We start from the raw sequence: 23,635 nt of genomic DNA, 5'->3' as shown, positions 1-23,635 counted from the left end.
CAACCAAAAATTTGTAGAAATGTTTTTAAACTCACCAAACATGGCTAGTCATCACATATAAATAATTAATAGTAGTGATTTTTTTAAAAATGTCATTTGTTAGGTACCCATTTTGTTCTTTCAGTAGCCTTTTAAGATAGGTGATAATATTTCTTTTCCTAGGTGAGAAGATAGGCTCAGAGGTCAGTGCTTTGCCTAAATGGTCTTTAAATGCTATAATTTTTTTAAAAAAATGAACAAACAGTAATCTTGAAACAAAGTAAAGGGCTACCTATAGGGGAGTGAATGGCTGAGTAAACCATGGTACATCTATATCATGTAATACTATGCACCCCATTAAAGGAATCAATTAAAGCTCTACCAGTTGATTTGGAAGGATTTCAATGAGATATTATTGAAAAAAGTATGATGCAGAAAAGTTCATATAATTAGATTGCATTTTTGTCAAAAAAATACAAAAATTCCTGTATGTATTTGTGTGTGTGTATACATAGATAGATATAGAATCGGGGCAGATATGAAGGGAAGAAAAGGGGCGGGGAGAGGTCCCAAACAGAAAAGAAAAAGAAGACATACATTTAGGAAAACACATGTTTATAAATGTATAGAGAAAGTAAATATGATTTTATAAGGTCAAGAAACAAATAGAAATAAAATCTTCTGTATGGAAAAATAATTGCTCAAGGCCATATGGCAAGAAGGTGATGGAGTCAAAACGAATTAAGTTCAAGACTAATTTAGAAAGACTTCTCTTTTCGTGTTCTAAGACAGTGTGAGTGGTTCAGCACAGAATGCTCTTCTACTCAAAAACTAACTGCAAAGTAAATACTTAGTATGTTTCTGCAAAAGAACGGCAATATAACGTACATTCATTCTCTAATGGTTCAGATTGCATCATTCTTTATTGTTAAGTTGGGGGTATTTTTCCATTGTTTCAAATTCATAAATAGACAGTTTCAGCATTGCTATTTTAACATCTCCTTTTGACTTCTCCTTCTTATAGTTACAGATTTATGGTAATGGAAAGACTGGGAATAGATTTGCAGAAGATCTCAGACCAGAATGGTACTTTCAAAAAGTCAACTGTCCTGCAGCTAGGTATCCGAATGGTAAGAAAGAATGACTTATTTCCCATGCTCCATTTTCAGATTATTTACTTGTTACAACATACAAATTGTTGCCCTTTGTGGAATTATCAGAGAATGAAGGATTATTGCCCTAGAAATGTCAGTTATTGAGCATAGATACTATTTTGGTGAAATTGATAACAGTGGGCTCTGTAAGTGACAGAATGTGCTGTGTTTGGCACTACAAACTCAATTAGGCTTTGGTTCTACAGTCTGATTTTTTTTTTTTCTCACAGCTTTGTTTTACATATCAGAACAAGCTTGCATTGCTATAAGAATAACCTCTCTTTTGTCAGTTACATTTATAACAATGCAAAGTATGGCAAAATATATTATTTTCCATACTACACATGTGGTGGTAAGGGGGTGCTATAACGTTTTTATTATGAGTTTGGGATGGTGGCAGTAATTAGTGTGGCAATGAATAATATATACTTTGCCAAATAAGAAGCAATGAAATCTTAATAGCACCCATGCACACATTTTGTTTATACCACGTATTCGTCTTATCTTGTTTGTGTTTGGTTTGCCTAAGCTCCATTTTATTTTTTCCACTTTAGATAGAATGCGACTACTCATGCCAGGTTGGGATGTGGCAAACAGAACTCATTAATTTTCCCATCCATCCTCTAGCCAGCCAACAAATGTTTATTGAGCACTAGGCATAGGTAACATGTAAGTCTCAAGGGTTTCAGAGATGAAGTGTAGGTGTTTTCTGTTACTCTACAGAGGGAGAATGCCTTTCTCTGTAATCCTGGACGTGGGATTTTGTTCTGGGAGCCCCAAAAACTTATTTATAATTATTGCTTGGGCGAGGGATTGTTGAGTGGGCGTCATGATTATTTCACTTTAGGTCTCTGATTTTATCATAATTTTCCTCTTTGCACAGTGTGATTTGGGCACCGTGCTGTCAGGAGCATAGGCATTGTTGAGTCTTGGCTTCCTCTCCATCAGAGGTGCATTTAAAACACTTGATATTTGAGGATCCTTTTATTCACCTTTTTCCCAGGATGAGCGACCAGCACATGTGATAATTTTAGAATAGATAAATGCATAATTGTGAAATACATCATTTTGTCATTGTTAATGTGAAAAAAATACATGTTATTCTCTATTCACAATGTTCAGGTTGATCTGGAGTTCTAAATAGACATCAGTATAACCTTATATATTTCTTTTCACAGTTGGATGTACTGGAATATATACATGAAAATGAATATGTTCATGCTGACATAAAAGCAGCGAATCTACTTTTGGGTTACAGAAATCCACATCAGGTAAATACAGTATTAAGCTTTTGCCTTCAGTAAGGATCTTCAAAGTACCATACTGAGACCTTCAATAAACAAACTCCTAACAGGCAAAAGTTTGCAAATGAGGACTTAACATAATGAGTGTTGTAATTTATCCTGTCTTATCTAATTTAATGCACTAACCTGATAAATGATTAGGATGAAGAAGCTGGGACTGGGGGCGGGGGGTAAATAATTTATTAATGGACATATAGTGGCTGAGCAGGGATTTGAACTTCTGAGCAAATATAAGCAAAAACCATCAAAATGCAATGAGAGAAGGAATGGATTTATGCAGAGGAAAAAAAAAAAGGCTGTCACCTTAGTTCTTCTTCCATGTATAAACAATTAAGTTTTAAACAGAGCAGCATTGCCGATACAACTTTTGTGATGATGGAAATATCCTGTATGTTACTGTCCAGTATGGGAGCCATTAGCCACACGTGGCTGTTAAGCACTGGCAATGTGGGTAGTACAATACCAAATGCTGGTGAAGATGTGGAGCAACAGGAACTCTCATTCATTGCTGGTGCCATGGCCACTGTGGAAGACAGTTTGGCAGTTTCTTACAAAACTGAACGTACTCTAACATATGATCTGGTAGTTAAATTCCTTGGCATTTACCCAAAGGAGTGGAAAACTTATATCCACAGAAGTACCTACACACAGATGTTTATAGCAGATTTATTCATAGTTGCCAAAACTTGAATAAAGATGTCCTTTAATAGTTAAATAAACTGTGGTTCATCTGGACAATGCAATAGTACTCTACATTAAAAAGAAATGAGCACAGGCTTCCCTGGTGGTGCAGTGGTTGAGGGTCCGCCTGCCGATGCAGGGGACACAGGATCGTGCCCCAGTTTGGGAAGATCCCACATGCCGCGGAGCGGCTGGGCCCGTGACCCATGGCTGCTGAGCCTGCGCGTCCAGAGCCTGTGCTCCGCAACGGGAGAGGCCGCAACAGTGAGAGGCCCACATACCACAAAAGAGAAAAAAAAAAAGCCATAGAATATTTAACACCACAAGCGGACCCTAACGTAAACTGTAGACTTTTGGTGATAATGACGTATCGGTGTAGGTTCATCCGTTGTAACAGATGTAATACCGTGGTGTGGGATGTTGGTTGTGTGCGAGGCTATATTTGGGAGGAGGGGAGAGTGGTGTATGAGAACTTACTGTACCTTTCACTCAGTTTTACCTAAATTGCTCTACATTTAGTAAAATTGAATTTGAAACTGCTCTAAAAAATAGTCTTAAATAATGAGACTAGTGTGACCGAAGAACTGAATTTTAAATTTAACTTGATTCTAATTAGCAATTTTTTTCATCTTGTTTTTTCATCTTGATTTCTTCCCCAGCTTTATTGAGGTTTAGTTGACAAAAATTGCATATGTCTAGGTTGTACAACATGATTTATTTAAGGTATACAAAGTGATGATTTATTATACTATATATTGTGAAGTGATTAATCAAGTTAACACATTGATCACATAGTTACCTTCTGTTCTGTTTTGTGGTGAGAACACTTAAGACCTACTCTTAGCAAATTTGAAGTTTACAGCATTATTAACTATAGTCACCATGTTGGACATTAGATCCCCAGAACTTACTCATCTTCTAACTAAAAGTTTGTACCCTTTGACCAGCATCTCCCCATTTCTTCCACACCCCAGCCCCTGGTACCACTGTTCTATACTCTGATTTATAAGTTTCACTTTTGTATATGCCACATATAACTGAGATCATACAATATTTGTCTTTCAGTGTGTCTTGGTTTATTTCACTCAGCATGATATCCTCTAGCATAATGCCCTCTAGGTTCACCCATGTTGTTGCAAGTGGCATATTTCTTTCTTTTTTATGACTGAATAATACTCCATGGCATATATATACCACATTTTCTTTATCCATTTATCCATCAGCAGACACTAAGGTCATTTATGTATCTTGGCTGTTTTTAATAATGCTGCAGTAACATGGGAATACAGATATCTCTTCAAGATAATGATTTCTTTTCCTTTAGACATATACCCAGAAGTGGATTGCTGGATCATATGGTAGTTCAATTTTTAATGTTTTTTTTTTTTTGAGGAACCTCCATACAGTTTTCTATAATGACTGTACCAATTTACATTCCCACCAACAGTGTACAAGGGCTCCCTTTTCTCCCATACCCTCAACAACACTTGTTATCTCTGATAGCCATTCTAACAGGCATGAGGTGTTGTCTCATTGTGGTATTAATTTTTCATTTCCCTGATGATTAATAATGTTGAGCACGTTTTCATATACTAGTTGGCCATTTGTATGTCTTCTTTGGAAAAGTGTCTCTTTAGGTTCTTTGCCCATTTTTGAATTGGGTTATTTTGTCTTGCGAGTGAGTTATATGAGTTCTTATGTATTTTAGATATTAACTCCTTATCAGATATGTAGTATGCAAGTATTTTCCCCCATCCCATAGGTTGCCTTTTCATTCTGTTGATGGTTTCCTTGGTTGTGTAGAATCATTTTAGTTTGATGTAGTCCTACTTGTTTATTTTTGTTTTTGTTACCTATGCTTTTGGTTTCAATTGCAAAAAATCATTGCCAAGGCCGGTTCTCAAGTATTAGAAGAATTAACATTATTAAAATGTCTGTACTACCCAAAGCAATCAATGGATTCAATGGAATTCCTACCAAAATTCCAATGGCATTTTTCACAGAAATAAAAAACCAATCCTAAAATGTGTATGGAACCACAAAAGACCATGAATAGCCAAAGCAATCTTGAGAAAGAACAAAGCTGGAGGCATTACACATCCTGAATCAAACTATATTACAATGCTATAGTAATCAAAGCAGTATGCTATTGGCATAAAAACAGACATAGCCCAATGGAACAGAATAGAGAGCCATGCATATACGATCAACTAATTTTTGACAGGGGTGCCAAGAATATTCAAAGGGGCAAAGATAGTTCATCAATAAATGGTGGTGGGAAAATGGGGTATATGCATGCAAAAGAATGAAATTGGACTCTTATACCATACACAAAAATGAACTCAAAATGGATTAAAGACTTAAATGTAAGACCTGAAACCATACAACTAGAAGAAACCTAGGAAAAAAGCTTAATTTTCGGCTTCCCTGGTGGCGCAGTGGTTGACAATCTGCCTGCCAATGCAGGGGACACGGGTTCGAGTCCTGGTCTGGGAGGATCCCACATGCCGCAGAGCAACTAGGCCCGTGAGCCACAACTACTGAGCCTGCGCGTCTGGAGCCTGTGCTCTGCAACAAGAGAGGCCGCGATAGTGAGAGGCCCACGCACCGTGGTGAAGAGTGGCCCCCGCTTGCCACAACTAGAGAAAGCCCTCACACAGAAACGAAGACCCAACACAGCAAAAATAAATAAATTAATTAATAAACTCCTACCCCCAATATCTTCTTTAAAAAAAAAACAACTTAATTTTAATTGGTTTACATTTACAAAACCACATGTGGCTAGTAGCCACTGTATCAACAGAGATTTAAAGAGTTAAAAAATTGAGTCTATAACTAATTAGAAAACATTTAGCTGAATATTTAACTGAACTGTACATGAGGAAAGAAATTTCTGGATAAAAATACCCCCAAAATCGTAGAAAATATTGTGAAATTTCAAATTTTAAGATATCTGTATATTAAAAAAATTGAAAAATGAAAGGCAAGTGAAAATCTGGGAAGTATATTTATGACAAATATTTTAGGATATATAACCAGCTTTAAGAAAATTAATAAGAAGAACACCAAGTAATTTCTTAAAATAATGATTTAAAAGAATGAGCAGAAAAGAAATACGACTACCTGAGAAATAAATGAAAAAAAGTTCCCCATCACTAAAAACTAAGAGATATGCAGATCAAAACAGTGAGGCAACATTTTAAAAGAACTTATCAAATAGGAAAAGTCTGAAATAATAATCTGATGATATTGAGGCTGATGAGGGTGCAGACACTTGTAGAATGCCAGTGGGAATGTAAATTAAATGGGAGTAGTAGAAGAAATTAAGTTAATGGAAGGGCAATTTGGAAATATATATTAAAAGCCTTTAAAAGTCTGCATACTTTTTTAAGGTTAGGTTTATTGAAGTATAATTTACAAACAGTAAAATTCATCCTTTTAAATGTATAGTTTGATGTGTTTTGACACATGTATATCATATAACCACTACTGTAATCAAGACAGAGCATTTCTATCATCCTCAGAAATTCTGTCAGTCAGTCCCCTTTTCTCACCCTGAGGAAATGATTTCTGCCCCTATTTTTTTTTTTTTTTGCATTTTTAGGGATGTCATATAAATGGAATTATAGCTTTTTACTCTTTGTGTCTGGCTTCCTTTACTTAGCATAATATTTCTGAGATTTATCCATGCTGTAGTTCGTTAGTAGTTCATTCCTCTTTAATGATAGGTAGTAGTCTATTGGAAACTACTGCAGTTTCTTTATCTATTTACCTCTGGATAGATGTTTGTGTTGTTTCCAGTTTTTGACCATTATGAATGAAGATGTATAAACATTCATGTACAGGTTTTTGTATAGGTATATATTTTAACTTCTTCCGGGTAAATAGCTAGGAGTGGAATTTCCAGATTGTGTGGAAGTGTATGTTTAACTTTAAAAGAAACAGCCACACTGTTTTCCAGACTGATTGTACCATTATACCTTCCCATCAGCAACGTGGATAATTCCAGTTGCCCCATATCTTGCCACCACTTGGTTTCATTAGTTTTAAACATTTAAGCCATTATAGTAGATGTGTGGTTATATCCAGTAGTAGGTTTTTTAAGTTATTGTTTTATTTATCCCACATGAAGTGGGAGCATAAATCCAGGTGTTGTATTCCCTCATTGCTGTAAGTAAAAAGGACCAGTTTTTAAAATTTATTTATTTATTTATTGTGAATTGTCTGCTCATGTCTTTTGCCCATTTTTCTAATATTTTTTTATTCCTTGATTTTGAAGAGTTCTTTAGATATGAATTATATTAGCCATTAATCTATTACGTATTTTGCAGATATTTCCTCCCAATTTGGCTTTTCTTCTTTGATTATACTTGTGTTGTTTTATTGTCATGTAGAAGATAAATTTAAAAATTTTTAATGTGGTCAAATTTATCAATCTTTCATTTACTATGGATATTGAGTCATGGTTAGTAACCTTGTTCTACAGACAGGTGTATATGAATTTTATTATATGATTTCATTCTTTACATTTAAATCTCTTTTTCACTTAGAGATTATTCTTTTACATGACAGGAGGTATCAACCAAATTTTATCTTTTCCTAAATGATTTTCCAAGTTTTCAACAATATTTATTAAAAATAAAAAACTTTGCTTCAGTGATATTATTGCCACCTTTATTATATACTAAATTTCCGTACATACTTGAATCTATTCATGTACTTTCCATTGAATCCTTCTGGTTTGACTGTCTATTTATGCTTCATCGCCATACTAGTGCATTAATTTCTGAGGCTTTGTAGTGTATTTTAATATCTGGTAGGGCTGGTAGTGCCTCGTAGATTTCCTTTTTCAGTGAAATTCTAGCTATTCATATTTTTCTATATTTTGTTTTGTAGCATTTTCATTGGAATTTTGTTAAATTAATTTAGGGAAAACCTGACATCTTTATGATTATAGATATTCTATTCAACAACAGGGAGTGTTTTTGAATTTCACCAGTTTTTACTTTTGTATCTTCTGAGGTATTTTAAAGCTTTCCTCATATTAGTTTTACACATTTCTTGTTACACTTATTCCTAAATATTAAACCATTTTTGTTTGTACTGTCAGTGCAGTTTTAGTCTACCATTTTATCTTGTAAGTGATTATTGTTTGTGTATATGAAAGTTATTGATTTTTATGCATTCATTTTATATCCTGTTAATTTACTGAATTTGGGGTAGTTTTAGTAATGATTCTCCAGGGTTTCCTTAGGAAACTGTATATCATATACAAGGAGATAATAGGTTTCCTTCTTTTCCACTTCTTATATTTCTGATTTGTTTTCCCTAATATGCATCCAGTATATAGTAAGTTGTAGTGAAGTTCGTGACCATCCTTTCCTCTTCTTGATCTTATTGGAAATGCCTAAAGTAGTACCCCACTAAATGTGATTGATACTGGCTTTAGGACTAAGGCATATCTGCGTATATGTGTATGTGAGTGTGTGTGTGTCTTTATAGTTATATTAAGGAAATAATCACCAGTTCCTCTGTTCTTGAATGGATGTTTTGTTTGTATGGAATGGGTATTGAATTTTGTCCAGTGAATGTTTAGCATGTACGGAAATTACCACGTTTTTCTCAGGTCAGTTAATATGGTATAATATATTGCTGTGCTTCTAATATTGAACCAGCTGTACTTTCCAGGAATAAATCTCACTTTGTTATGGTATATTATTTACCTAATATGGTACTGAAGTGTGTTCAGTAATATTTTATGTAGTATTTTCTTATTGGTATTTATAAGTGATATTGGCCTGTAATTATCTGGTTTTGTACTATTTTTTTTATCAGATTCAGGTATCAACATTCAACTTGCTTCATAAAAAGAATTTGAGGTTTACTTTCATTTTCTGTGTTCCAGAACTATTTCTATATTGGCACCATTTTTTTTTTTTTTTGAATGTGAAATTCTCTGGTTCTGCTGAGGACATTCCTTGTAACTCTCAATTTTTTCCCATGGAAATTGATTGTTAAGCTCTTTAATCTCTAGTTGGGTCAATTTTAGTAGTTAGCAGTTTTGTCTAGTTTCTCAAATTTATTTGGTGGTCTGCATTGTACTCTCTTAGGACTTTTAAATTTCTTCCCCTTCAATGATTGTTTCCTTCTAGTTATTTTTTTTTATTTTTGCTTTTTCTTCTTTTTTTTTTTTTACCTTGATGAAAGTAGCTCGTTTGTCCATTATGTTAATTTTTCAGCAAACTTGGATTTTGATTTATTAATGAGATATATTGTTTTTTCTTTTCTATTTCATTAATTTCTGATTTTGCCTTTGTTATATCTTTTCTTGTGCTCTTTTAATTTGACCCTTTTGTTCTTTTTTCTTGATCTTCAATTTGGGATCTAATTCATTTACATTCATTTAAAAAGTTTTTACTTCTGTAGGTGTTTAAGGCCATGATTTTTCCTCTGGTCACTGCTTTATATTCTACTTCATGGATTTTGATATGTAGTGTTTTTATTATCTTTATTTTTTAGAATGTTTGTATTTCTTCATCAAAAAGCAGTGCAGTAGAAGGTTAAAAGTTTTCATGTAGAAAGACCTCTTAAAAAATTTTGGTTATTAAAATCTAGACTTGTGACAAGATGGTCAGAGTATTGTTTATAATAATTTTATTTGGAATGCACTGAAGCTTTTATCATGACTTAGAAGAGGATCAGTTTTTGTCAGTCTTCCATGTTTTCTTGAGGAAAATATAGTCTCTATTTTCATAGTGTAAAGTTTAATATCTTTCCAGAAGATCTACCTTATTGACTATATTATTTATGTCTTCTATATCTTCATTTAGTTTTTGTCCACTTGATCTATTTTGTACTGAGAGTGGTATTTAAGCCTTCAATGGTTAATGTGTTTCTCTTGGTCTCCTTGATTCTGCTGTAGTTTCTGTTTTATAAAGATCATTGCTGTGCCATTTGGTAAATATTCATAATTATGTTTGTTGTGTTTTTTATGTGTTTTCTTTGATCTTATATTCTTTTAAGTTTTTTTGTGGAGGAGGAGTCTGTTTATGAAAGTTTATATTTTTGTTGTAGTGATAATCTTGGTATTTACACCTTTTAAAGATGCTTTGAGCCCACTCTTCTGTGTTTAACTTTTTAGTACTACTATGATAGTCTTTTGTGGTATTTTTTTTTTTACCACAACTTTAATAAGTTCACTATCAGTGAGTTTATTTTACTTTCCTCCTTTCCTTACTGTTGTCTTGAAGTTGTACTACTTTGTCAGAATATATATCATTTGTATGTTCTTCATTTATCCCTAGCCTTGTCTTTTTTTTTTTTTATTTGGTTGCACCGGGTCTTAGTTGTGGCACGCATGTGGGATCTAGTTCCCCGGCCAGGGATCGAACCCAGGCCCCCTGCATTGGGAGCATGGAGTCTTAACCACTGTGCCACCAGGGAAGTCCCTAGCCTTGTCTTTTTAGTGTTGGAGATAATTATATTAAATGCTCACACTTCTGTCCTTTTGCCAAAGTTACTCATCTTTTGATTGTTTGAAACTAATCTTCTAGTAGATTGTTCAAGAAGTACCCATGGGTATAGCATTCCCTTGCATGTATAAAACGTTTGCAATAGCATTGATGCCTGAAGGATAGCTTGGATGGATTTTAAATATTTAGTTCATACTTTTTTTCCTTGAATTTCTTGGAAAGGCTGATCTATTTTTGCCTTGATTGCAGTTTGCTTTTAATAAGTCTGCTGCCAGTTTAATACTTACTATTGTATGTTATTTGTCCTTTTTGCCATGATCTCTTTAGGATTTTTTCCTTTATTAATAGTGTCTAATCATTTTACCAGGATATGTTTTAGAGTAGATCATTGTGTATCAGTTTTCCCAGATATCTGATGGGGCCCTTTTGATATATAAAATAAGCCTTTTATTTCCAGAAAGTTTTCTTGGTTTATTGTTTTAAAACGTTAGTTCTCTCTTCATGTGTGTTTTGAATTTAAACTATGGAGAAAGGAACTTCAGCAGTAAGCTATTTAATGAACAAAAAAAAATAAGTGGGAAAAAAAAGATGCAAAATTAGAGAGGGAAGATGTTGTTGAATATTTGGCAAGAGAAAAAGGCAAGAAAAGTTGACATTTGTACAGCCTTTGTCAAAGCAATAGGGTTGTTAGGATTGAGGTAAAATTGGGAAGTAGAGTCAAAGAAGTATTGGATAAAAACAGCAGCCTTCTTAGTTACGGTGGAATGGAAAAGTTCTGACAAGGATGATAATCAAAAGTCATGTCCTGGGGCTTCCCTGGTGGCGCAGTGGTTGAGAGTCCGCCTAACGATGCAGGGGACGTGGGTTCGTGCCCCAGTCCAGGAAGATCCCACATGCCGCGGCAGAGCGGCTGGGCCCGTGAGCCATGGCTTCTGAGCCTGCGCATCCGGAGCCTGTGCTCCGGAACGGGAGAGGCCACAACAGTGAGAGGCCTGCGTACCTCAAAAAAAAAAAAGTCATGTCCTGGATAGCCAATTGGGGACACAATTGATGTTCTCGAATGTTTTTATTTTGTTGGGTTTTTGGGGAAAAATTTCCCAAAATAATATTCATAGTGGGATCAAGCAATGTTTTTCTTTAAAAATAGCCCCATTGGGCTTCCCTGGTGGTGCAGTGGTTGAGAGTCCGCCTGCCGATGCAGGGGACATGGGTTCTTGCCCCGGTCCGGGAAGATCCCACAGCCGCGGAGCACTGGGCCCGTGAGCCATGGCCGCTGAGCCTGCGTGCCCGGAGCCTGTGCTCCACAATGGGAGAGGCCACAACAGTGAGAGGCCTGTGTAACGCAAAAAAAAAAAAAAAAAAAAAAATAGCCCCATTGAGAGTCCGAATGGCCTATTGTAGATTATTTTGATTCTTCTCATCACTTTCCCTGTATTTTAATAGCATTTTGGCCATTTCTTGATAATTCATCTGATACTATCCAAATATAGAATTTTGAAGATTCTTGAAGTGTACACCCTTTACCTTCTTTCTTTCATGATTTTCAACATTTTTATTGAAAGAAAAACAATCCCAACTTCATCTGTGGAAAAATCTCATTTTAAAAAAATCTGGGATTTTTTAGGTACTTCTTTACATCATCTCTGTTTTAGTAAGATATTTTTAAAAATCTTTATTTTAGACAAAAGATTAAAGAAAATGCTTTAGTGCTAATATTGTACTTTGTACAAGAAATAGAAATCAAGTGTACTGGTTTGGTTTAAAAATTCTTTAAATTAAAATAGTATTACCAGAAATGATACTGAGTGATGGTTTTGCCAGTGAGTAGTACCATTCATTTGGCTGCATCTCCCAGTGTCACTAGTGAAGGAAGTTGAAGCACTTTAACTAAAATCAGTGTTTGTACCCATCTTTTTATTTATGGAAGGCCACCCCTTTGTTGATCAGAAGCATGTTGTTTTTTCACACAAAGCCTACATCCCTGCTCTTACCTGCAGCCTTTCTTGATGATTCTGATCTGCACTGATATCTGTTTCTAATTTCCTTTAGCTTCTAATGTGTATTTTACACACATGAGCACTCAAGTTTCACTTGTGTTGTCTTATATTCTGAACTAGAAAGAACTCCTTGAGACTTATAGGAAGGTATACTTCTCTTCCTTCTTTTGTATTCCTCACAGAACCTAGGTTAGTGTTCCTTTTGTAATAACCCTTCAAGAAATACTTTACTGACTTCTCAGGACATGAGGCCAATACCTCTCACTTAGTACCAGGACTAAGTGGTACTTGATTGTTCAGCTCCTTGACCCCATCATGCGCCGTGTGTTTCTGCCCCAAAGCTCCTGCTAAGTCGAAGGTGATGGCCCTCAGAGATAGAGAAGAACAGTTCTTCATGTCAACATCTGGAGTGATAAGTATACCATTGGAAACCTCTGATTTTTACAAACACGTGTTTGATTACTGGGACTTGTGCTAGACTGGAAGTCAGGAAACCAGGTTCTGGTCCCAGCTCTGACACTGAACAGAATTACAGTTTTCAGAAAATCGTTTAACCTATGTGGACTTTGGCTATTTACTGTATAAAATGTGGGACTCTAAGTGATCTCAAAAGTTCCTTCTTGCTGGAAAAGTCTGTGATTCTCTGAAAACATGTTTTCCAAGTACTTAATGCTTATTGCTGAAAGTAATGTTTCTTATACTGTTTCCAAAGTGTCTTGATTATTGTTGCATAGCTAAAGAAGTTAAAAAGTTTAAATTTAGAAAAAAAAATTAATGATCTGGGAGCAGGAATTGTAGCACCTGACCTGTATCTGGTGGCAAAATACTCACTTTCAGATTCCCTAGGATATCCATAGGGTAGGGTCATAAGCCTCCTTAAAGCTGCTTGTTCACTGTTTGCTAGAAGGAATTCTAACATAATCCATTTATCAATCACAGTTACTTGTAAGATGGAGTGTGAATTTGTGTTTGTAAGAATTTTGCATGGTATGTGCAGATAATATGGTTACCATTTAGAGAGAGTATTTCCTTTGTCGAACATATATAGTCCTGGTAACATACCTCTGTATCTTATTATTTCCAGAGTAGCATTATATGGTCTTAGCTTGATGATACCATAATATTGCTAGATGGTACAGGTGGCAAGGCTACTTTCAAATATTTTGATATCATATGTATAGGGTTATACTGTAGATTAAATAACATGGTGGTGTTTACAGTCACTTAAAGTGTATAATAACATTCATGTTATTTTCTTTCTTCCTAGTGAGGTTCTGCTATATTTTTTCAGTTGAGTAAAAAGACTTTGAAAATTGTTCCTATGATTTTAGTTGTTTGAACTTTTTTTTTTTTTTTTTTTGCGGTACGCGGGCCTCTCACTGTTGTGGCCTCTCCCGTTGCGGAGCACAGGTTCCGGACGCGCAGGCTCAGCGGCCATGGCCCACAGGCTTAGTTGCCCTGCGGCATGTGGGATATTCCCGGACCAGGGCACGAACCCGTGTCCCCTGCATTGACAGGCAGATTCTTAACCACTGCACCACCAGGGAAGTCCAAGAATTCAATATTTTTGAGTCTTGGCATGAATATCAGTGTATTTTGGCCATATATGAGCTTTGGACACAAGGATAAGGAAAGAAAAAGGAAAGGGGGAAAAATAAGAACAGAAAGCACTTTTATTTTGCCTAGGGCCCCTCCAGGCAAATTGGTCAAATTGGTCAAATTGGTCAGTATGTCTCACAAGATTTGTTCTTACACATAGGCTCTCCAAGCAGTTAGTTCCTGAACAGTCTGCTTGTATCTTCTGGAGCTAAATGTCCTTGTTCTGAATCAGAAAGAAAATATAAAAAGAGGGGTTTTTACCTTCTCCTAATACCAGGCAAAAAGTTGGTTAGAAGAAGCTTGAGACTCTTTGCATGACTTTGTATTGTGTTGGCGATTCAGTGTAGAATCGTGAAGGGTGTGAACTCTGGAATCAGACTCCTCAGGTTTGAGTTCTGGCTTTATCTCTTCTTAGTTCTGTATTCTTAGCCACAGTATTTTACCTCTCTGTGCTTCAATTTCTCTCTCTAAAAATAAGGATAATAGTACCCCACTCAAAGAGGGATTGTAAGGATCAGATGATTTAGACACGTGAAAGACTTAGACCAACATCAGGCGCATAGTAAGCCCTCAGTAAGTAAGAGCTAGAAAAACTTTTTTTTTTTTTTTTTTGTGGTACGCGGGCCTCTCACTGTTGTGGCCTCTCCCGTTGCGGAGCACAGGCTCCGGACACGCAGGTCCAGCGGCCATGGCTCACGGGCCCAGCCGCTCCACGGCACGTGGGATCTTCCCGGACTGGACACGAACCCATGTCCCCTGCATCGGCAGGCGGACTCTCAACCACTGCTCCACCAGGGAAGCCCTAGAAAAACATTTTTTTAAATTATTTTTTAAGCTTATGACAAAAGAACCCCTTATCTTATTTTTGCTCCCCCAGAATTGTTTAGATTTATGAAAAAGGACATTTGGTGTTCTGGTTAGATGTTAAGAAAATGGTAATGAATTGATTTAATAAGTGTAGTTCTCCCAGGTGGGTAGTTTGATGATAGGTCCCTTAAAAGTTGTAAGGAACAGAATGTTCAGGGTCTGTTTTCTATAAAAGGGAAAAAGAATTCACATTTTAGGAACGTATATGCTGTGTAAGTACAGGATGGTCTGTTTAACAAATCACCTGTCCCCAAGAATATAGTTCCCAAGAGAGTTAATGCTGTTGAAAAATTAGTGTTTGTTCATAATCAATACATGTTTGTTGATGCCTACAGGGTCCCACTGGTCATATTATTTAAATTTCTGAAGATCAGATGTATATATGACCAAACAATTGTTTATGACCAAAATATTTGAGCATCCTAATTCACAAAGGGCTATATATGTTGTTGTTGTTTTTTCCAGTTAATATGGGAGAGTGGCATTTCTGAATTCTGAGTCAACACATTGAGCTGTATAAATTGGTTGGATTAAGAGGTATGCCTGTTGTGGGACTGTTAAAAAACTATGGACCCCCAAGGGGATGTGCATGTAAGAATGGCTTGATTGCTGGCAACCTCAACACTGTCTTTGAAATCAATAGAATTTATAGTTAATGTAGAGCAAGGAGATGCTTTTGAATGTTAGATAGCTGTGTTTTATGTAGACACAGCTTACATGTAGTGAAACTTTTTATAATGTATCTGACGGTCAAATTATATCAGCTAACATTTTGTATCTGCTGTTAACAGATAGACCAAGCTCTGATAATGCTTGCCAGCATATTGCAAAGTCTTAAGCTCAGATTTGATTTAGGCAAAGAGGAAGCCTGTGAATTGGATGCAATTCAGATTATCCTCTTCCATTGCCTATTTATTTTGTTAAAGGACAGACACAAGTGAAGCACTTTCATATCATCTTGGAAATGAGAAAGAGAAGGTATTGTAGGTTTCTTTATATAATCTTTGAGAACTTGTGTCAAAAGGAAAAATTGGAAATTGACTGTAATTGGAAAAGTTTTGTTTTGTAGGTGAAGGTATTTTTAGTAAAGAAGCAATTGCTAGCCTATGTATCATTGAGGGAATTTCCCCCCAAAGCCTGGAAAGAATAGTAAGTCAGAGCCCAGCTGTCTTGGATTAAATAGGCTTTCACATATTGCTAGAAGAACCAGTTTGAAATAGAAGGGCAGGTCGTAGGGTCAAAATGCTAGTATCATTAGGAATACTGCTAAATATAACTCAGTATTTTGTTATGAATGTTTGAATTTATGGCGCCATTTAAGGGAGTCATAGACTTGGGTCTGATGGAGCAGTAGATGGAGTGAAGAGATAGTCATACGGCACAGCTTTCTGCTTTTTCTTCATATGATGACTTCATGGATGTGTCTTTAAATCTCTCACTCTCAATGAGTATTGAATATAAAGGGAAAGAAGGATAAAATTCCAGTAGGTAGTTGTGAGATCTAGGAGGAAAAAAAAACCCCCACATATAAAGCACATGTAAAACAATATATAAGATCAAACTGTATTTTTGAAAAATATATCTTCATGTTTATTCTAATAAACATCCTGTTTGAAAAGTAACCTGGCAGCTTTTAAAAGTCATATTTTGTCTAGGCTGAATAGTGATAATGCACATGTGTCATCTGTGGCATTGTGTTACTGGCAAAAAGAAGGTAGGGAAGTTGAGGAGAAACAAAAAAAGTACTGTATAATAAAAGAATAAAAAGCACATATTTATATCAAAATGTAGTAGCAGCCATGAGGCTACATATAGGTTTTTAGTAGATATGAATGACTTTTGTGAACATAAACATGCTGCTTATTCATTCCATGCTTCATTCCCCTTTTGGCATGTAGTGATTTCCATTAGTCAATAAGCATTTAGTTTATTGTGAAGATTTTCACATTATGGTATCTTGTTGAAAGAATAGGAAAATATTATGTGCTATTCAAATAAGATAAATGCTGGCTTTTTTTTTTTTACATAAAAGCTTTTAAAGTTGCTGAATAAGTCTATATATTTTTCCTAGAGTTTTAAAAGTGTTTTCTAAATTGCCACTAAACACAGTCACGAATAGTGACTATCTCCCTCCATTGTATAATTTCCATCAGTCTCTGATGAGAGTTTAAGACACATTTCTTGCTACAACAGGGTGTGCTAATTAAAAGGGTTTAATTGTATAAAATAGTCTAAATTATGATAAGGTGATTAGATTTTACAACAGGAAAATTTTAAGTTCTTGAAAAGTGAATCACATCTTGGGGTGTATGTGCATCTCTTCTCTAATGTGAATCTGCAAAGTGGCGGTAAAGGAGTAATGTGATTTAGTGGGTGGTCGCGTCTCAGTGGGCAATGACATCTGTCCAGATTAGCATCTTTTTTCTCTTCCAGCTCCATAATCTCTTGCAGCCCTTCTCCAGCTCACATTTTCCTGTCCAACATATCAAGTGTTGAGAAATGCTTCCATGTGAGCCATTCTGGCTGTTTGATACTTAGTTGCTGATTGATTGAGGAACAGAAAGGCAGCAGATTTGACTCTTGATGGGAAGAAGGTCCTTTATTTTTTCCATCAACTATGAGTCTATCACTCAGTTCTGCATAAACTGAGAGAACCAGGAACTGGTTGGATTAGGGTGTTAGCCATCAATCAACCAGTTTGCTTTTGGTACAGAAATGAGTAAATCATTTTCTTTCCAAATCTTCTCTTCTTCCTCCTATTCTCTTTTTGTCTATTCATTGAATCCTCATATACCCAGCTAGCCACATTGTTTTCAGTTATCTTTGATTCTGTCTCTGAACCCTCTTATGGCTCTGTTCTTTGTCTCCCTTCTTTGTTCACCAGTGCCCTAGTCCAGCCTCCCACTGTCTCTTGCCTGGACTAATGTCATATTCTCCTAAATGGACTCTCTGCTTTCATTTCCCCATTATGATGCTGCCAGTGCTGATAATATTATTCCTTGCCAAAAACCTTTGGTGACTTCTTTTTGCATACAAAAATTGTGTCCCAGCTTCTTAGCATGGTTTTCAAAGCTTCCTGTAAACTCACGCTAACCAGTTTTTTTTCTGGCTTGTGTTTCCAATAACCTCTTCACTCCCAGCACATACTGACCCAGCCCTGGTTTTCCTTGTTTTATCTCTTCTTCCCTATCTCCATTTGTGGAAATCTTAGATATTTTTCAAGGCCCAAATCAATATCATTTTGTTCTTTGAGTTACCCAATTAGGAAGTAACCTCCCCCTACTCTAAAATATTATTACATTTAAATCTGTTATACTTTTGTTGGAGTAGATGTTACCTCTAGATGTGCTTGTGTCATCTCTCCTTCCTCTGTGTGGGACGTATGGAAAAATCTCAGTCTTCTGGTCAGGCTGATTTAGGTTTGGATCTCAGCCTTGCCAGTTACTATAAGTTTAGTTGTTGTGCACAGAGCACCTAAACTCACTCATTGTGTTTTCTCATCCTCAAGGTATCTTAAAATAACTTGCTCTTAGTGTCATGAGGGTTAAATAATTTAACTTCTGTAAAGCACATAATGCCTTCGCATAGCAAGTATTCAATAATACACATTCATTTTTGTTTTTCTTTCCTTTTTAGAATGTATGATTCTTGATATTTTATCATGCTTGGCGTCTGTTGAAAGGAATTTACTTCTATTTGTCCAATTATTACCATCAAGTCAAATCAGTGAAATTTTATTTAAGCCTATACTGTGCAGAAGACCTCAGAGTAGGTGCTGTCATGGATACAAAAATGTATATATCATTATTCTGGCCCCTTGTCCCATAGGATTTTACAGCCTATAAATGTGGATCCAAGGCATAAATAAAAGCTAAATACTTTGTACATTTTTAAAAGGTAAATCCATCTGAATACAAATGAAAACCCAATGAATTGCCTTGAGGTTAAAAGGATCTACGTACCAGAATAGAATTCAGGTATGAGTGGTGGATCTCGGAAGTGTGAGATGTGAATCCAGGAGGTGTGCTAGGAAGTGGAGAAGAGCACTTGGGGTATCCGTGGAGGGGTGCTGAATTGAAGACAAAGGCCCTTCCAGTGCAATTCACTGCAAAGAAGAGTTGTCCCAGGGTGACCTTTAATCATTCCTTTCACCCATCCATTTGGAAAAACAAAGTGGTGTAAGACCTTACAAGCATCAGAAAGCAACGAGAGGGAAGTAAAGGTTTAATTAAATGCATAACTTGAGAATGTGGCATATATGGTTGCAAATCTGGCTAGGTAAAATAGGAAGTTGATTTTTGAGGCAGATCTGTTTGGCATAGGAAAGTTGTGATTTTTATGGTCATCAAAGGCTAATTTGTTTTTCATCTTTATTAGTTTAGTGCTTCAAATTAAGGCTATGGTTTACTGACTACCTGGGTCAGATTTGTTTTTCAGAGAGGCAGATGCTGAGACAGCATTAAGAGTGCAAGGGCTTTATTGAGGGAAGGGAGTAGAGTACTTATATAATAGAAAGACAAAAGGAGAGGAAACAGGTTTGAACAAGGAAAGCTTTCCGAATAGGATGTTGCAATGACACCTGTGAAAGGAAAGGAGACGAGAAGGATTGGGCAGGGAGAGCTCAGACTATGATACAGTTCTGAGAAAGTCTCAGCCAACCCATTAGGGAGCACCAGAGCAAAAGGGTTCCATTAGAAGAGTCTCCAATTGGGTAGAAATAGCCACACAGCATTCCCACCATGATCATTCTTTAGTAGGAACTGCCTGGGAGGAGTGTCACCTTGGCTCACATGCTGTGGCGGTTCCTAATGGCCCTGCCTCTGGAAGTTGTCAGATTATTGCCCTCCTCACAGGTGAAAGGCCATTTCTTTCTTTTTTTTTTTTTTAACATCTTTATTGGGGTATAATTGCTTTACAATGGTGTGTTAGTTTCTGCTTTATAACAAAGTGAATCAGTTATACATATACATATGTTCCCATATCTCTTCCCTCTTGCATCTCCCTCCCTCCCACCCTCCCTATCCCACCCCTCCAGGCAGTCACAAAGCACCGAGCTGATATCCCTGTGCTATGCGGCTGCTTCCCACTAGCTATCTACCTTACATTTGTTAGTGTATATATGTTCATGCCTCTCTCTCGCTTTGTCACAGCTCACCCTTCCCCCTCCCCATATCCTCAAGTCTGTTCTCCAGTAGGTCTGCGTCTTTATTCCTGTCTTACCCCTATGTCCTTCATGACATTTTTTTTCTTAAATTCCATATATATGTGTTAGCATACGTTATTTGTCTTTCTCTTTCTGACTTACTTCACTCTATATGACAGACTCTAGGTCTATCCACCTCATTAGAAATAGCTCAATTTTGTTTCTTTTTATGGCTGAGTAATATTCCATTGTATATATGTGCCACATCTTCTTTATCCATTCATCCGATGATGGGCACTTAGGTTGTTTCCCTCTCCGGGCTATTGTAAATAGAGCTGCAATGAACATTTTGGTACATGACTCTTTTTGAATTTTGGTTTTCTCAGGGTATATGCCCAGTAGTGGGATTGCTGGCTCATATGGTAGTTCTATTTGTAGTTTTTTAAGGAACCTCCACACTGTTCTCCATAGTGGCTGAACCAATTCGCATTCCCACCAGCAGTGCAAGAGTGTTCCCTTTTCTCCACACCCTCTCCAGCATTTATGGTTTCTAGATTTTTTGATGATGGCCATTCTGACTGGTGTGAGATGATATCTCATTGTAGTTTTGATTTGCATTTCTCTAATGATTAATGATGTTGAGCATTCTTTCATGTGTTTGTTGGCAGTCTGTATATCTTCTTTGGAGAAATGTCTGTTTAGGTCTTCTGCCCATTTTTGGATTGGGTTGTTTGTTTTTTTGTTATTGAGCTGCATGAGCTGCTTGTAAATTTTGGAGATTAATCCTTTGTCAGTTGCTTCATTTGCAAATATTTTCTCCCATTCTGAGGGTTGTCTTTTGGTCTTGTTTATGGTTTCCTTTGCTTTGCAAAAGCTTTGAAGTTTCATTAGGTCCCATTTGTTTAGGCCATTTCTTTCTTGATGGGATTGTACCTCAGTGGCTACTACACTACCTTTTCAATAATAAAGTATTAAAATTGAAAGTCCTTGAAAGCATTAGTGAAGATTAGGTGTTTTTTGAGGGGGAGGGGACAGCTGAGAAATTCACTAAAACAATAAAATCTTTTGTAGAAGCTGAACTTAGTGACTGACTGTTGGCTGACTTGCATTATTTGGGTGTATCACATTATTTTTCATCTGTTAAATGTGTATAATGACACATCTCCCCTACCTACCTCACAGAGTTGTAAAAAACCAAACAAAACTAAACCATAGTACATATCTAAGAGGGATGAGAGAAAAATGAGAGTAGCATGTGGAAATGTGAGAGGCAGTACAGTATGATCGAAAGATCTATGATTAAAGTAAAGAGAAGTGGTCAAGGCTGTTCTTCTATTCATGGAGAAAGGAAATGGTTACTAAATTCAGAAAAGTTGCATAAGAAGAAAATCATTTAAAATGCATTAGGGATCTAGATATTTAAATTTTCCTAGGTCTAGTCTTATTATAATACAAATAATAACCCCCTACCTGATCTTGATGATCTTGAGTTTCCTACTATAGGCTTGTCTAAAACTAGGGTTATTATATGTATTTATCCTTAAAGTGAAAACTGTTAATGAGTTGTTATTTTTTATTTCACAGAAAAAAGGTGATAATATAAAAAAAGTTAACTGAGACTAAGTCTTAGCTCAAGGACATACAAAAAACAGGACCTAGACTGCAAACCCTACTGTAGATTGGGTTTTCTGCTTAAACTTATTTTTGACTTCAACAAAATTTCAGAAATGGACAGAACCACAAATTCTATACTGTATTAAAAAAAAATAGACAACACCAACAGTGAAAAGTCTAATATCAAGAACAAGACAAATATGCCCACTCTCACCATTTTTATTCAATATAGTACTGGAAGTCCTAGCCAGAGTAATTAGGCAAGAAAAAGAGATAAAAGACATCTAAATTGGAAAGGAAGAAGTAAAATGGTCCCTGTCAATGACATTATATAGAGAAAACCCTGAAGACTCCACAAAAAAATTGTTCAAATAAATGAATTCAGTAAAGGTGCAGGATACAAAATCAATTGACAAAAATCAGTTGCATTTCTATACCCTAACAACGAGCTATTGGAAAGAGAAATTAAAACAATTCCATTTACAATAGCATCAAAAAGAATAAAATATTTAGCAATAAATTTAGCCAAGAACTTGAAAGGTCTGTACACTAAACTCCACAAAACACTGATGAAAGAAATTCAAGAAGACACAAATAAATGGCAAGATACTCCATGCTCATGGATTAGAAGAATATTGTTAAACTGTCCATACTACCCAAAGCAATCTAAAGATTCAGTTCAGTCCCTTTCAAAATTCCAATGGCATTTTTCACAGAAGTAGAAAAACAATCCAAAAATTTCTGTGAACCATAAAGGGCCCCAAGTAGCCAAAGCAATCCTGCAAAGAACAAAACCACCAGAGGCATCACACTTTTTGATTTCAAACTATATTACAAAGCTATAGTAATCAAAACAGTATGTTACTGACATAAAAAAAGACACAGACCAATTGAGCAGATTAGAGACCCTGGAAATAAACTCACACATATATGGTCAATTTTTGACAAAGGAGCCAAGAATATACATGGGGCAAGATTAGTCTCTTAAATAAATGGTGTTGGGAAAACTGGACATCCACATGGCAAAGAATAAAATTGGACACCCCTTTGTCTTACACCTTACACAAAAATTAACTGAAAATGGATTAAAGCCTTGAACATAAAGCTTGAAACCATAAAGCTCCTAGAAGAAAACATAGGCAGTATGCTTTTTGCCATTGGTCTTAGCAGTGTCTTTCTACATATGTCTCCTCAGGCAAGGGGAACAAAGCAAAAATAAACAAGTGGGATGACATCAAACTTAAAAGCTTCTGCACAGCGAGGAAACCATCAACAAAATGAAAAGACAACCTACTGAATGGGATAAGATATTTGCAAATTATATATTCGATAAAGGGCTAGTATCCAAAATATATAAAGAAGTCATACTACCCAATTAGCAAAACAAAATAAGACAATTTAAAAATTGAGCAGAGGACCTGAACATTTTTCCAAAGAAGAAATCCAGATGGCTGACAGGTACATTAAAAGGTGTTCGACATCACTAATTATAAAGGAAATGCAAATCAAAACCATAATGAGATATCAACTCACACCTGTGAACAAGGCTTTTATCAAAAAGACAAAAAATAATAATTGCTGTGAGGTTGTGGAGAAAAGGGAACGCTTGGTTACTGTTGGTGGAAATGTAAACTGGTACAGCTACTATGGAAAACAACATGGAGGTTGCTCAAAAAATTAAAAATAGAACTACCATATGATCCATCAGTCTAACTTCTTGGTATATTTCCACAGGGAACAAAATCATTATCTCAAAGAGATCTGTACTCCCGTGTTCACTGCAGCATTATTCAAATTAGTTAGTGTATTCTGAGTCAAATGGTTA

General features: G+C 36.0%; 1 protein-coding gene across 8 annotated transcripts in view; it reads left to right on the top strand.

The window, feature by feature from the left end:
- Nucleotides 1-23,635, top strand: part of VRK2 (VRK serine/threonine kinase 2) — a 97,673-nt gene that overhangs the window by 44,391 nt on the left and 29,647 nt on the right. For all 8 annotated transcript variants that reach the window (XM_089923150.1, XM_089923148.1, XM_089923154.1 and 5 more), the window contains 2 exons: nt 1,004-1,109; nt 2,312-2,404. In XM_089923150.1, the coding sequence (XP_089779276.1) occupies nt 1,004-1,109; nt 2,312-2,404 (199 nt within the window). The remainder of the gene's footprint in view (nt 1-1,003; nt 1,110-2,311; nt 2,405-23,635) is intronic.

This window comes from Delphinapterus leucas, chromosome 13 (assembly GCF_059928025.1).
Source record: "Delphinapterus leucas isolate spDelLeu-1000000601 "Yukka" chromosome 13, BTC_Dleu_Yukka2, whole genome shotgun sequence".
NCBI lineage: Eukaryota > Metazoa > Chordata > Mammalia > Artiodactyla > Monodontidae > Delphinapterus > Delphinapterus leucas.
Note: the sequence above shows the minus strand (reverse complement) of the source record. Positions and strands in the feature narration are given on the sequence as shown.